The sequence below is a fragment of the Belonocnema kinseyi genome, chromosome 9 (assembly GCF_010883055.1).
Source record: "Belonocnema kinseyi isolate 2016_QV_RU_SX_M_011 chromosome 9, B_treatae_v1, whole genome shotgun sequence".
Classification (NCBI taxonomy): Eukaryota; Metazoa; Arthropoda; class Insecta; order Hymenoptera; family Cynipidae; genus Belonocnema; species Belonocnema kinseyi.
In genome coordinates, this window is record NC_046665.1 from 95,637,567 (window position 1) to 95,653,704 (window position 16,138).

The window sequence follows — 16,138 nt, forward strand, 5'->3', positions numbered from 1 at the left end:
AAATTAAAATTCGAAAATTTTTTCTAAAGCCTCCAGGGGACTTCGTTTTCGCACGAAAAAATTTTATGTGCCCTTATTGCATCCGGACCCACAATTGTTCAAGCGATCTTAGTTAACAATTGCATTATTCCACTATTTTTCGTCCCAAAAACTCATTTCTTTGGATGTATTTAATTGTTAATGACTGATATTCGAATAGCGTTAGGGGATTTGCACGAATAATAACAACTGCCATTTTTATAAACAATTTCATGAACAATTACTCATCTTTTCTATTTGTCATGGACTAAATGGCGTTTTTCACCCAGAATCAAGTGCAGATCACTAATTGATGACACCCATTCATTATTATCGACCATCCGATAACATTTGTTGATTATTTAAACAAAAGTAAAAGACCAATACACAGTTTGAACATTTTTCGATATTCTTACTTCGTTTTCAGAACTAGGTTAACTGTGAATGAACAATATTTTAAGCCCAATTGTTATAGGCATGAACAATTTCATGAAAATAATATTAATATTAATTCGATACGCACATGAAACTTTACGTCTGTATCAAAAGTAAAACTTCTACTTCTGGATGCAGTGGTCTTTCTAGCTTAACGAACTCACTTCTCAGACATGGTAAATAAAGATCAGAAGAGAATAGGAGATAATGCAATAAATCTGTGTTAGTGTCGATGCAACTTGTCTTCCTTGATCAACAATTTGTGTAGTAATCCAGGCATAAAATTGTTATTACATGAGCAGATGTGATAACTGAGTATCATTCACGAGCTCTACCGAGCGATTCCATAGAAAATGACTATTCTTTCCGACATCAATACCTGAAGCCAAAAATAGTTTTCCTTCTTTGTTTATAAGAATGATTGTTTATACATAAATCAATATGGGTATAAAACCATAATTATTTACGTTAATTAATTGATGAAATTTAGTCAAAAAAATTTTTTTTTAATTTTTGTCAAGAAATAAAAAAAATAAAGCCTCAATTTGAATATATGCTCTGAAAAGATTATGCGGATTTTCATCAGCTTTAATTTTTTTAAACCGTTTGAATCGGATCAAAACTGTAGTCGGAAAATCAATTTGTCCAGAGTCGTGATTTTCGTCCCACTGTGCAGCGTCCAAACGCAACGCAAATTTGCACCGCCTAAATTTGAAGTAGGATTGCATGGCTTAAAGGCGTCCATTTTTTTTAAAGGCGTCCATTCACAAATCATATACCTTTATGTATTTTTATCATATAATTTTATTTTTACCCTTTTTAGCTATACCATGTTTTTCGAATTCACGTTTTTTCTTGGCAATTATCTAAAAACAGATGGAAAAGAAATATATTTCGATGTGCAATTACTTTAATTTATTTACAAATTTACATGCATTATGTTGTGTATTGCTTACAGCATGTGATACTCTGTGCATTTCTTTAATGCTCCTGTAAAAATCTTTTGACATTTTGGTTAAATTGAAAATTTTATCGGGATGTAACCAAGGCCTGAAACCTCGCTTCATTGCCAATTCGAAGGCTCTGTGAATAATTTGATACAATTAAATAAAAGGATTAAGATCATGTAACGCTTACCAGATTCCTACCTTAGGGGCCGTCTATGAAATACGTTACAAATTTTTGCCCCCCCCCCCCCTAATGGAATGTACCCTTTGTTTGAACACGGATTTTAATCCATTTTAAGGTGGTGTGTTCCTAAATTGAGACCAAAACAGTGAAATTTAAAAAAGAAACTACTCAACTACGACAAAGATAATGTGGAACGTTACAATCTCAAAGTAAAAGGAAGCTTGAATTCAGTACACTATGGTTTTGTTTAGCGTTGAACCTATTGAGTAAAACACTAAACAGCATGTCCAGAAACTGCAGCAAGTGATCGATGTCACAGAGTAGTTTTCCAATGTTATCCACATGGAGTTAGGACCAGACAAATGCAGAACAGTGCATTTAGTCTAAGGGGAATTAGGAAATGCAGATGTAGCATACGATAGTTAAGACAAGCCTAACCAGTGCCTTCACTACACGACTCAGATTGATTTGACTACACGGCCTTTAATTTGTCCTCAGATGGAGCCTTGGATATAAGGGCAGAAACCATAGAGGAATAAGAAATGCAATGGAAAAAGAAATCTATCCTCGGAGAGGACCCCAAAACGTTTAAATAAACATAAAGTGGATACTGAAGCATTCAATATTTGGCTAAGAAGGGCTGTTCTGTATCCAGAGTCGGAAGGATTCGTCATTGCGATACAGGACAAGGTTGTCAGCACTAGGAATGATCGCAAATACGTGTTATATCCAGACGTGGTTAACAGGTGCCGATTATGTGGAGATTATCTTATATTGGGTGTTACTATCCAAACAGATCATTATTCTGAGTCAATTTACCTGACTTCATGGTGTGAGAAAATAAGGTGTAAGAGTTAACATCATCACCATTGCTTGTTCACTTAAACGAAAATTGAAGTCAACATATACGACCAAGATCCACAAGTATAGCGAGTTAAGACATGAAGTAAAGACGATATGGATGAATGTGATTCATGCATCTATTCATCTCTTTGTGATTTCGGGTACAGGCAATGTGCACGCAAGATGCACTGAACATCTAAATACTTAGGAGTCTGTAGGGTATTGGCAGCAGCACAGAAGGCGGTTTTATTAAATATCTGTCGCATTCTAAAAAACTTACTTGACAATAAGGATGCAAGCGATTAAACCCCTGTGGAGTAGCTGATGGTAGCTCTAAGAAAGCATCCAGAGGTGACTGTTGTCACCTTCAACGCTGGCGACCGGTCTTGATTGTGTATCTACAACATCAGCGCAGGAGGTTTCAAGCATCATATTGAATTTACTTAGAACATCCTTCTCTCATCAGTCACTTGATTTAGTCCGTGACTATGATGTTTAATCGGGTTCACTCAGTAAAGTCAGTAAGGTAAGAATCGGATAACTGTTATATTTCAAGAGCTTAACACAATAAGCCCTATTCAAAAAAGGAAGATAAATAAATTTTCTCATACCTGTCTACACATACACCCAATTCTCCGTTTATGTTGAGGTCGGAATTTTTGGATAAGCCCATTGAAGTTTCTGAAATGATGGTCAGTCAATGATCAAATAAGCAAACCAAAAAATGTAATAAATGCGCATCAATAAAATATAGGTATGCCCTATTTATCTTAACTTCTCTTACCTAAAGCCACGTTCAAAGCAAAAGGTATCAAATAGGATCGAATTTCAAATTCAGCTCCATCCAATTCTTCTTCCATTTTCTTAACCATTGATTTTGCATGTTCATCGAAAATATGCACAAATTTTCTTAGAATTTGAAAATTGAAAGCAGGTTGAATTAATTTACGATGAACACGCCACATTGGAACTAGTGAAAACAAAACAAAAGTTTAAAAATGCTGTGAATTGATTAAATGATGGAGTCAACGCTGCTAGTAAAAATCATGCTTAAAAAAATGGTCCTTCAGTATGTTTACGTTTAGATTAAAGAATGTTAGATTAATGTAAAATTTTACCAAACTTGTTTTGGACAAACGTTCACATTTTAAAACCTGCTGAATTTGAAAAACAGGTTTTTAGGAAGGTGTCTGTCTACCTGCATGTATTTATGTCTCTGAGCATGATAACTTTTGAAAAAATTAATCTATTGGATTGTTTTTTGGTTCTCTAGTTTATTGTCAGAAACTAAAGTTCAAGTTCGTCAGATATTATGCATACAAATTTAAAAAGTTAGAGCATTAAAAAAATTGTTGCAACCATTTTTTCAAGATTTGAAAATTCTATCTGAGATAATTCATGATACTCGAAAATTCGAAAAATTTATCTTAACGAGTTTTTACGATAAAAGAAAACTATCATAATTCTAGCATTTTCAGAATAAGGAAAACAAAGGGAAATAAGAATTTTAAGCCGAGCAACGCATAATATGAAACAAGTCAAGAGAAGCGAAACGTTTCTTTTTGATAAATGTTTTGAACATCACATTTTTCTTTGACACACTGTTTTTTAAAGTTTTGACCTTGAAAATAGGAATTTCGGTCTTTACACATATATGTTTTTGAATTTATTTATATTTACTTTAATTACCTGGAGCAACAAGCAATGCATTACCCAGCCAAGGCCGAAGGAGTCTGGACAGAGCTTTCCCCATACTTTTTGGACTTGTCAAAACAGTCTTAAAATCATAATAAACAGATTAATTAAGAATAAATTCTAAATTTTTCAACTTTGTATTTACTTTCATTTGATCAGGTTCGTGGATTACAATAAATAATTGATTGCCCAGCCACCCTCGAAATGGAGAAGCATATTCTTCAGCTATTTCCAATAACTTTTCGTACGCAGCTGAAAAAGAAAACATATTTTGGGACTTCATTTTTCATTATTATTTGATATCTTAAGCCTGCAAAATTTTTATTCCACTTTCGAGTTGGGCAATCTGCTCAAATATCTTTGTCTGCGCAAAATTGACGTTTCCAAATTTTCTTGGAATTGATCATCATTTTCGAAGCAGGAGAATTTTTTTATTGAAGAATTTTGATAATGGATGGATATTTCTAAAACTATATGAAAAGGGCCTAGGGCATAAAGCATGTAAAAATTGCCCTTAGGCTTGTCCCTTCAAATCAAAATCGTGAAATTTTAGTCCTGGGAGAGTTATCGAAGGAAAATGTTAGAACTAAAGGTATTCGCCAAAAAGACAAATATTACTAAAGCTATTTTTCTAGACACTTTTTTAAGGACAAATTTTTCTTTCGTCTTTTTTCATATCACTTTTTCTTTTCTATAAATACTGGAAATTTCGGTTTGTCAAATTAAAACTAGTTATTAAAAAAATGTTCAGTGAAAATATTGTCTTTTTAATCGAAGAATAGTTTCTACACATTCCAGAAAATCAGAAAAAACATGCATAGGATTTGTTTCATCGGATGAAACCACTTCGACCAAATTCTAAAAGTAGTTTTAAAAGTAAGACGCATTATCAAACTTTTGAATATTTGTGTTAAGAAATAATTTAAAAATATATGAATATTGAGAAATGGCAGTAAAATTATATATGTAGAATAAATTTAAACATTGTGTGCTAGTTCAGGAAAATTACCAGTGGCATCCATTCCTAGAAAAAAATGAGCATTTCCTATAATAGGGTACGCCTTCGGCCCAGGCAATTTGTCACCATCTTTATAAAATCGAAAATTGTTTACGTAGTCAAAGAGCACTAACAGGATAATACTTAAAATGCCGATCGACAAATACAAGATAACTGACATTTTTTAAATTTCGACCGACTGTTAACTGTGCAATCAAAATAAAACTAACGCTTTCCCAATCAAGTTGCTTTTATACATACAAACGAGGCTGTAAACTCATCTTCGATGTCAAGACGCGGGTGAAAGTTTTTTCGAAGATCTTAATAATTCATATTTTTGAACCCTGTGTTAATTTATATTGCAATGCAAACATGGTGATTTACATTCATTGTTACATAAATAATTTTATGTTTTCAAAATACAAGATTGCAGTTTGCAAGGTTGTAAGAACGACATATAACTTCGTCTCAAAAAATGCTACAAATACAGGCAATAACAATTTGTGAATATAATATAGTATTAGCAAGTATACGTCATTACACTTATTAAAAATCTTCGTCTTAAAGAAAATTGAATTATGTAAATATGTTTCCAAGATACAACTTTTTGCAGACAAATTTCGGCAATTTTTTCATAATTTATGTACATATTTAAGAAAACCTAAATTCATTGAAAAAAGTTTTGGTAAAGCATTTAATTATAATTTTTCATTCTCTCCTGATAAACGATTCCTTGTTTAGTCATATGAAACATTATGTATATATTCTATACATTTTCTATCAAAAACAATTTGTTTGGAATTTTGAGTATTCGATTTATTTTTGACAGAATAAAATATGTCAAATTGCAAAAATATGTATCAAAGAACAAAGTGAACCAATTTTTATTGAGAAGGGATACCCATTAAATTCAGAAAGTTCAGTTATTTTTTGAACCATAATCAGTTGGTGGTCTTATCTACGTTTGGTTGTTCGGCGGCCCATCAAACTTTTTGTTCAGAGCAGTTTTTCTAAAAGTGATAAGGGATGACTCAAAAATAATAAATGATCTATTTTTCTTTTAAAACCATTTGCAGGTAATGTTTGATAGACGGAAAAATTAGAAGTTCAGCTTGGCTATCTAGATGTGCAGGTAGACTATATTGGAGGGTCGACTATAGGACAGCCCCTGAAGATGTATAAAGCGACTATCTCTAGAAGGTTCAAACAAGAGGTTCAAATCGATCATCTGAGAGTGTGAACTTGATTATCCTAGGCAGTCGACAGAGGGTGGAATGAATCATAATAAACAGTCAAAACGTTCATTGTATAGAGTCCACTTGATTATCTCAGATAGTTGACCTGTTATACTGGGGCAGTCGACCTGGTCATCATAGAGGTTCAATTGATTATCTTACATGTTCTATATTTGGCAGTCTCTCTCTCTCTCTCTCTCTCCCTCTGCCCCCCCCCCCCTCTTTTGAAACTGATATCCCAGATGTTATAACTTTTTTCATCATCAGTGAATGCTGAAATTTGTGGCACGTTTTAATTTTGAAACTACACGATTACAACTAATTAAATAAATTAGTGTTATCGTAGAAATTCATAAAAAGATGTAAAAGAACGTATAGTACAATGAAGATTCTATATTTCTATAAGTGTGTGCAAAATAATAAGTGTGTAAACCTCTGGATATAAGTGTATATAGTTCGCGGTTGCAACTAAGCCTACGACAATAGTTAAGAAAACAATCACTTTTTTGTGCCAAATATCGAAATATTCCATTTTAACCCATTCAATTTAAAAATTTGTAATTGAATTAAATTTGTTTTTAAATATTCAGAAAGGTTTGACTTTTTATATCAAATAACCATTTATAAATAAAATAAACTTTTAGAGAGATGCATTTAAACTTTAAACGTTACTATTTTAATTTTAATTTTTAAACAATTTTTATATATTGTGAAATTATTTATTTATGTCATGAGGATATGACGATACATTGTTTAAGATTCTGAGTACAATGAATAACCGTTCATAGAATTTTGAAATCTTGAAAAAATGTGGTCTTAAAAATTTTGAAAACGTGCTCACTTTTTGAATTTTGATCTAAATTATCTGGCTCACGAACTAGTTCTTTCTTCTTAGGCCTTAAAAAAGTGTGCCAAAGCAGAATCCAATCTGATCAATTTTTCAAAAGTTATCGTGCCTACTGAATACAGACTACAGACAGACAAACACTTTCGTAAAAATCGTTTTTTCTGACTAAGTGTGTCTCAAAAAGTGCAGATTTTATGTAAACTGACAAAGTGAAATTTTACATAAAACCAATACCTTCTCATTAGATGAGAATGTAAAAATGGCCATTTAACATTTTATGGTAATTTGTGTAGTTGTTCTTTCAATTTGATTTGTTTATTTTCAATTTAATTTTTTACGATTCAAACTGAAAATACGATATAATATTATTATATTATTATATATTTTTATATTATTGTAGCTTTTGTCCTTGTTCCCAAAAGTTAGTTAGATTATTTTTTTTAAAAATTAACCAGAATTTACAACAAATTTGTTAATATTTTTGGATTAAACAACTTTTTCTTTGCAATTTTTCCGTTCAAAAATTATAAATAGGAAATTTTTAGAACTATTTTGGTTAAAAATTTGTGTCCATTAATTTTTCCCATCTTGTCTCGTTTTCAAAAAATTTAAGTTTTTATTTCAAATGTTATTTTTTACGATTAAAAAAAAAACGCGTGCTATGAAAAAATTATTTTTGGTAAATTTGAATGAGCTTTCACTTTTTCTTAAAGCTTGTGTCGTCTATGTAAAAGGTATATTTAAATTTTTATTTTTAATGTTGTTTTTTACGAACAAAATAGAAACTAAGTGTCCTATCAAAAATTGATTATAAAAACTTTTTAGATATTTTTTGAGTGCACAGTTTCTATTGATTTATTTTATTCTTATCTTGCATAGTTTGAACGCATAAATAAATGTCTGATTTTTGCTTATTTTTTGTTTGATCAAATTTTGAATTTTCGATATTTGCAAAAAAATTCAAGAAGTTCTTACAATAATTTTGTAGGGCTTCAAAAAAGCATCGTTTTTCTATGTTGAAGTTTTTTCATACCGTGCGCTGTTTGACTTATGAGTTTCATGTCGTTTTTTATTTTATTTATTTTGAAAATGCTATAACTTTGATAATTTTCTTGTTATTGAAAAAAGTCATAACGATAAACTCTTCGAAAGTCATCCTAGTATGAATAGCCTCTCATAAAATTTTGTCATATTACAACATAATTGTTTTATAGAATTTCGAAAATGCTCTAAATATTATAATTTCTATCAAAAATATCTGGTTAAAAAAATCGATCTTTCTTTATGGTGCCTTAAAATCATGTACCAAAGCCCAATCTAATCGGTTTAGTCTTTCCAGATTTATGTTAAGAAAATGATCTGGTCTCTCTGTAGCTTAATGGTTAAAATCATCCGACTGGCAGTCCGTTAGACCTGGTTTCAGATCCCAGCGGAGCTTGAGAGCAATTTTTTCACAATTTACAAATAAGGATCAATATTAAAAAAATATTTATTATAGACCCGTGAAGAAAATACAATTAAGATCAAATTATTTTATACTAAATTACGTATAATATTCGGAAACTAAAGACGCTTAGAAAACAGGGATCTAAAGTCTAGGTTTTGTTGAACTCTTATAAAAGAATTTTGAATCAGAAAAATAAATATCTAAAAGTGAAGAACGTGAACTATTTTAGCATACAGAATTGAGCCATCCTATGTCTTTGGTAATCTTCTCACAATTTCTATTTTAACTGGTTCAAGTGGATGAGATACGATTTCCCCTCTTTGCTTAATGTTCTTGATGGGTTCGATGTGTTTCTTTCTTACAATAAATTTAAGAAGAATTCTCGTTAAAGCAGTTTTCATCTCCATTATGGCATGTAGAGAACCTAAAAAAATCATTTCTTATGAGTAAAATATGAGCCTGATATAAAAAGTAATTTCGTTTCTCTAATTATAATAAAATATAAACCTATACAGTTTCTTGGTCCTCCACTGAAGGGCAAATAACAGTATGGATTCCGTTTCGCGACTTCTTCTGGAAGAAATCTATCAGGATCAAACTTCAGTGGATCAGTCCAATATTTTTCATCACGTTGTATTTTTGCTATAGAGCAGAAAGCCGTACAACCTTTCGGCAATTTGTAGCCTCCTGAAAACAAAATTTTTCGTTCAATAAATAATTATACAATATTTTAGTCAAAGTATCTAATAAATGAAATGATAACCAACCTACGTGAAGATCTTCTTCTATTTTTCGCAAAACGAATGCTACGGATGGAAACAGTCTCAATGATTCTTGAAAAATTCTTTCTGTGTATTTCATTTCTCTTAAGTCATCACTCGTAATCAAAACATTTTCTGGATTAACGTCACCGTAAATATGCCTCAACTCCTGATATGCTTTTTCCTAAACACAATCAGTCATAAGTTACTATTTAAGATACTTTAATTATCGATTGATCTCATTTTTGAATTTTGAATACCTCAATTTAAATAGTTCAATTATGCAACTTTGAATGTTTAATTTAAAATGAGTTAGTTGAATACTTTTAAATACTCTAGACTTTCGATTTAAGCATCAGTTTGGTTCTGACCTTGGATAACCGCCCCTTATATTGCCGAGGCTTCTCTTATCTATTGGTGTCAATTCCCTGAGAACCATAAATCAAGAGTGCTTAAATCGAAAGTCTAGTGTATTTGTTTTTCCTTGTTCATTTAAGACGATGAAAATTTGTATTTGTACATTCAACTTGTCTTTATTATAAAATAGGAATCTTATTCAGCTTAAAATATTAACTATTCATTTATTTGAAGAATTCATGTTTGTGGTTGAAAATTCAGTTATATCTCGACAAAAAAAGATAGTCACTAAAATTTCATAAGTGGGGGGGGGGGCAAAACCTAAGGTTCATTACAAAAGAGAGGTACTTTATGTTATACAATTGCATGACTTTAAAACTTCAGTATAGTGAAATTTATGATGATGATGCTTATTGAAATAAACAATTGCTTATTTCACAAGAATTTCTGTTTAAAATTGATTGCCTTACCTGTACGTCAGGGTGGTATGCCAACATCAACAATACGAACTGAAGAGAAATTGATACTGTATCATACGCCTGTATTGCACAAACATGTTTGATGGTATTAAAGAAGTATCTTTTGTTTTATTTTAAAAATTAAAAGTTTCAATAAGATGCAAATCGTGTACTTACTGCCATTACCATGAAGTTCACCTCGTCACAAATTTGTTGATCAGAGAATTTCTGTTTATCTTGTAGGTCTAAGAGTAATTCCAAGAACCCTTCTCTTTGATTCTCAATTTCATCTGAAAAATTACCTGTTAATAACCTATAAATTAACGCCTCCATTCTATACCGTTCTACGTCGCGTTTAGGCGGAGTAAGTCAGAGCATATAGGACCTAGAGCTATACATCGTACAAGAGCATATCCTATTCAAACGGTTTCTTTTATTAAAGCTGATGAAAACTCACATGATCTTATCGGAGAATATGTTTAAATTGAGGCTCTATTCTTCTTTTATTTCTTGACAAAAATGAAGAAAAAATTTTTAATTTTGAAGAGTACCATTTCCAAGAGAATACTCAGATTCATTCCGAAATACCCATAATGAGTAGAGGAACTATCCAGTACAATTTTCCAGTACCGTAAGATGAATTAGAAAATGTATTTAATTTGTTATAAACAAATAAGTGGATGAAAATGGTTTCATATGGTTTTACGGTGCTTGGTCCTTTGATTCTTACTATATTTCCTCAATTGATCAACAAAAATAATTTTTGTGTCGTACCCGTGAGGATTCATGAATAAACAATCATTATTATAAACTAATAAAGAAAACAATTTTTCGCTTCAGCTATTGGTGACGGAAAGAATAGTCAGTTTCCATGGAATGAGCTCCATAGAGCTTGTGAATGATACTCAGTTTTCATATCTGCTCATATAATAACAGGTCGAAATTGTTCAAGCGATCTTAGTTAACAATTGCATTATTCGACTATTTTTCGTCCCAAAAACTCATTTCTTTGGATGTATTTAATTTTTAATGACAGATATTCGAATAGCGTTAGTGGATTTGCACGAATAATAACAACTGCCATTTTTATAAGCAATTTCATGAACAATTACTTATCTTTTCTATTCGTCATGGAATAAATAGCGTTTTTCACCCAGAATCAAGTGCAGATCACTAATTGATGACACCCATTCATTATTATCGATCATCCGATAACATTTGTTGATTATTTAAACAAAAGTAAAAAACCAATACACAGTTTGAACATTTGTTGATATTCTTACTTCGTTTTCAGAACTAGGTTAACTGTGAATGAACAATATTTTAAACCCAATTGTTATAGGCATGAACAATTTTATGAAAATAATATTAATATTAATTCGATACGCACATGAAACTTTACGTCTGTATTAAAAGTAAAACTTCTATTTCTGGATGCAGTGGTCTTTCTAGCTTAACGAACTCACTTCTCAGACATGGTAAATAAAGATCAGAAGAGAATAGGAGATAATGCAATAAATCTGTGTTAGTGTCGATGCGACTTGTCTTCCTTGTATTATTTTTTCTGCATCTATTGAAATCTTTATTTTTGGCTTGCTGAGCCTCTTCCAATGATTCTCCAATTGAAATGACAAAGGAGTCTATTGTTTTGGCTCCATGGATCAACAATTTGTGTAGTGATGCAGGCATAAAATACCAATTCTATTGTTGAACGAGCAGTTTAGCCGTTTTAAGAGCATCTTTGTGGAATTTGATGGTATCAGTGGCTCTACCAGATGCTAGGAATTGTGAGGCTATGTACATATTCTTTAGAATTTTTTCGTCAAAACCGATGATTTCGAAAAGAATGTTATAATTTTTAAAGAATTTACTGGTTGTATTCCCATCGTTGGAAGAGCCAGCAGCTTGTTTCGAAGTATCCACAATCAAGCTAAATCGTTCACAAATTTCTTTCTTGATATAATCGTTTCTTGAATTGCGAACCTGCTTTTTCTCCTTGGTTATTCATGCCCACACTTCAATTGGTAATGGATAACTGGCGTTCAAAACGTATTCCATTTAGGAATAGCAAACCTATTTTGAACCCTTCTTCATTTTCTGCTCTTTTTTAAACATTCCTTATATTATTCATTTCGCTTGTTTTCGACCCGCAAATGATACAATTAGCAGCAGAAGGAGAACCGATATGTTGGCATACTTTTCCATCTATCATTGTCCCGATTAGTTCATGCTCCACATAGTATGTCGTTTCGTCAATTTCGATCGTGCTTTTCCTCAATTTTTCCATTTGCTTTTAAATATTCCCGAATTCCAGTCAGATTTTCTCTTTAGACTCTTTGACACACTCGTACATTATTGGCAAGCAATTTTCGGTGAACAAGGTCGGGGATTCTCTCAAATCATTGGGTTGAATAGTAACTCCTGCTTCAGACAAGGCGAAGCCAAGAATCTGACTACGAGCACGAACTTGATTTTTCGGGTGGAGTATGATCTTAAACTGGATTTTTTGGACAAACTGTGTAATTGTTTATTACACTTTTTTAAATAATCAACAATTGTTATCGGATGATCGAAAATAATGAATAGGTATCATCAATCAGTGATCTGCATTTGATTCTGGGTGGAAAACACTATTCATCCCATGACGAATAGAAAAGATGATTAATTGTTCATGAAATTGTTCATAACAATGGCAGTTGTTATTATTCATACAAATCCTGTAACATTATTCAAAGATCACTCATTCAAAATTAAATACATCCAAAGAACAGAGTTTGTGTGACAAAAAATAGTCGAATAATGCAATCGTTTGATATAGTCCACATCTGGTCGGCAACTGCACTGGAAGGATTCCCCGTCCCATGGCTAGCCTGACCAGCATGGCCGTGACTCATCAAATTAAGTGCCTTCTCTCTCTCTCTCACTCCTCTACCCTCGCGAGGAAAGCTGACAGCGGCTGCCAACCTTGCGTTGACAAAACGATACCCTCCCGAAATAAAAAATTGAAACAAGTATTTTCCTATTATTATTTCACTTTTATTTACATTCCGGAGGAAGGCCGAGCAAAGAAGATTAATCTCTATTAGAATAATACGCGCGCGCGCCATAGTGTAAATTTTATTGTATATTATTGTAATTCCGCTTTCTTGAACTTTTATTATGTTTCTTTTGATTTGTCAGCGTTTTTATTTTATTTTCTAATTCATGTCATTTTTCTTTCATCTTTAATTTAAGTTTCTTTTAAAATTTGTCGTATTTTTATTTTTAATGTCGTTTTTCCTTCCATTTTATTTTATGTCTCTTTTTAACTCTCGTCGTTTTTATTTTACTTTTATTTTGAATCGGCGTTACTTTTTAATTTGCCTCGCTTTATTTTATTATTTTTATTTTCATACATTTTTCCATGCTGATTTTACGAATCTTACCGGAACTTACGAAATGACGGCAATTTTGGAACGCTACCGTGTGTTTCAAAAGTTGCCGCCTGCGCGCGGAAAAACCAGAGAGAAGGGGATGCCGAGGCGGCCGAAACGCCCCTCCGCCTCTCTTGCGATTCGCCGGGAGCTCCGCGCCAACCGACGGCCGGCAGCCTCTCGGACTTGCTGCTTAAAGGACGGGCGCATTGACCCGAAAGAAAAACTCTCGCTCCGACAACCTCTCCAGACTCACTATCCTAAGAGATTGTCTCGATACTGTATCATTTTTTGTTTGAGCTCTGAGTAAAGATAAATTTAAATCAATTCACAGTTTACTTTAAACTTCCTCTCCTCCTTAGTGGCGGTCTGCTTCCAATAGCCCCGTCGAGCTTTCGCTCTCTCTCTCTCTCTCTCTCTCTCTCAAACATCAATCCGGCCTCCTAGCATCTCTCTTATCCTGGAGTCTTCCTCTCTCTGTCTCCCTTTCTTAGAGGTCGGTCAGCTTGAAAAACAGCCCCGCTACCCTCGCATCTATACTAGAGGTCGGTCAGCTTGAAAAACAGCCCCGCTACCCTCGCATCTGTACTTGAGATCGGTCAGCTTGCAAACAGCCCCGCTATCCTCGAATCTTTTCTTACTAGAGGTCGGTCAGATCGAAAACAGCCCCGCTACCCTCGAACATTTCCTTTCAAGAGGGCGGTCAGCACGAAAAACAGCCCCCTAACACTCGAAATCTTCTCTCTTCTCAACGGGATCGGTCAGCTTGCAAACAGCCCCGACACTCCCTGCGAATCTCTCTCTCTCTCTCTTCCTGGGACTCCTAATCCACACCTATGTCTGATCCTATCCAAAAGCGCCGCCCTCGTCCCTGCAAGCCCCGGTCACGTCTCAGGACCGCCTGAGACACCGTCATCCACGAGCGAGCAGCAGACTTCGGCCTCGGTTTTCCACCGGCCGCGAGGAAATCACGTCAGCGCCAGAGTGGCGCCCTGCTCGTCGAGCGGCATCCAACAGCACTGCAGAATCGTGCCTCGGTTTCCACCTGCCCCTGAAGGAACCCTGTCAGCACCGGTGTAGCGCCCCGATCATCTAGCAGAATCCGGCGACCTTCAGCACCACAACCACCGAGCCTCGGTTTTCCACTGGCCCCAGGCTAGTCTGCCTCGCCAGCACCTGGTCAGCGCCCTAGCAGACGCCCAACTATCGCCGGCCAACTTGGCTTTACGTCGCTCGGGCTTCGTTTTCCACCGGCCCCCAAAACCAGTCTGTCAAGTCAGCGTCCGGTCAGTACCCTGTCAGCTTTCCTCATCACCACCGATCAACCACACATCTAAAGATCAAGGCTGAGACCAAATAACATCTCTACAACCCACCTTGCATCACGTTAACTAGGATCGTTTGAAGAACTGCGAATTGTTATTATATGAGCAGATATGATGAGTATCATTTACGACCTCTACGGAGCTAATTCCATAGAAAATGACTATTCTTTTCGACACCAATACCTGAAGCCATAAATAGTTCTCCTTATTTGTTTATAAGAATGATTGTTTATATATAAATCATTATGGGTATAAAACCATGATTATTTATGTTAATTAATTGATGCAATTTAGTAAAAATCAAGGGACCATATACCGCAAAACCATATGAAGCCATTTTCATCCACTTATTTGTTAATAAAAAATTAAGTACATTTTTAAATTTTCCCACGGTACTAGAAAATTGTACTGGATAGTTTCTCTACTCATTCTAGTTATTTGAGATTGAATCTGAGTATTTTCTTGGAAACAGTACGCTTTAAAAGTCAAAAAAAAATTTTTAATTTTTTTTTCAAGAAATAAAAAAAAATAAAGCCTGAATTTGAATATATGCTCTGAAAAGATCATGCGGATTTTCATCAGCTTTAATTTTTTTTAACCGTTTGAATCGGATCAAAACTGTAGTCGGAAAATAAATTTGTCAAAAGTCGCGATTTTCATCCCACTGTGCAGCGTCCAAGCTCAACGCAAATTTGCACCGCCTAAATTTGAAGTAGGGTTGCATGGCTCTAAGGCTTCCATATTATTACTCCCAAATCATATACCTTTATGTATTTTTATTATATAATTTTATTTTTACCCTTTTTAGCTTTACCATGTTTTTCGAATTCATGTTTTTTCTTTGCAATTATCTAAAAAAAGATGAAAAAGAAATATATTTCGATGTGCAGTTACTTTAATTTATTTACAAATTTACATGCATTATATTGTGTATTGCTTACAGCATGTGTTACTCTGTGCATTTCTTTAACACTCCTGTAAAAATCTTTTGACATTTTGGTTAAATTGAAAATTTTATCGGGATGTAACCAAGGCCTGAACCCTCGCTTCATTGTCAATTCGAAGGCTCTGTGAATAATTTGATTCAATTAAATAAAAGGATTTAGATCATGTAACGCTTACCAGATTCCTACCTTAGGGGCCGTCTATGAACTACGTTACAAATTTTTGGCTACC

At 33.6% G+C, this 16,138-nt stretch overlaps 1 protein-coding gene across 1 annotated transcript in view; it reads right to left on the reverse strand.

Annotated features, from left to right (window-relative positions):
* Nucleotides 1–16,138, reverse strand: part of LOC117180645 — a 60,491-nt gene that overhangs the window by 40,284 nt on the left and 4,069 nt on the right. The window contains exons 6-18 of the mRNA XM_033373134.1: nt 15,904–16,030; nt 15,762–15,813; nt 10,402–10,514; nt 10,237–10,305; nt 9,416–9,593; nt 9,156–9,335; nt 8,899–9,072; nt 4,268–4,374; nt 4,117–4,204; nt 3,212–3,397; nt 3,039–3,108; nt 1,410–1,536; nt 1,268–1,319 (exon numbers count right to left, since the gene is read on the reverse strand). Of these exons, the coding sequence (XP_033229025.1) occupies nt 1,268–1,319; nt 1,410–1,536; nt 3,039–3,108; nt 3,212–3,397; nt 4,117–4,204; nt 4,268–4,374; nt 8,899–9,072; nt 9,156–9,335; nt 9,416–9,593; nt 10,237–10,305; nt 10,402–10,514; nt 15,762–15,813; nt 15,904–16,030 (1,523 nt within the window). The remainder of the gene's footprint in view (nt 1–1,267; nt 1,320–1,409; nt 1,537–3,038; nt 3,109–3,211; nt 3,398–4,116; nt 4,205–4,267; nt 4,375–8,898; nt 9,073–9,155; nt 9,336–9,415; nt 9,594–10,236; nt 10,306–10,401; nt 10,515–15,761; nt 15,814–15,903; nt 16,031–16,138) is intronic.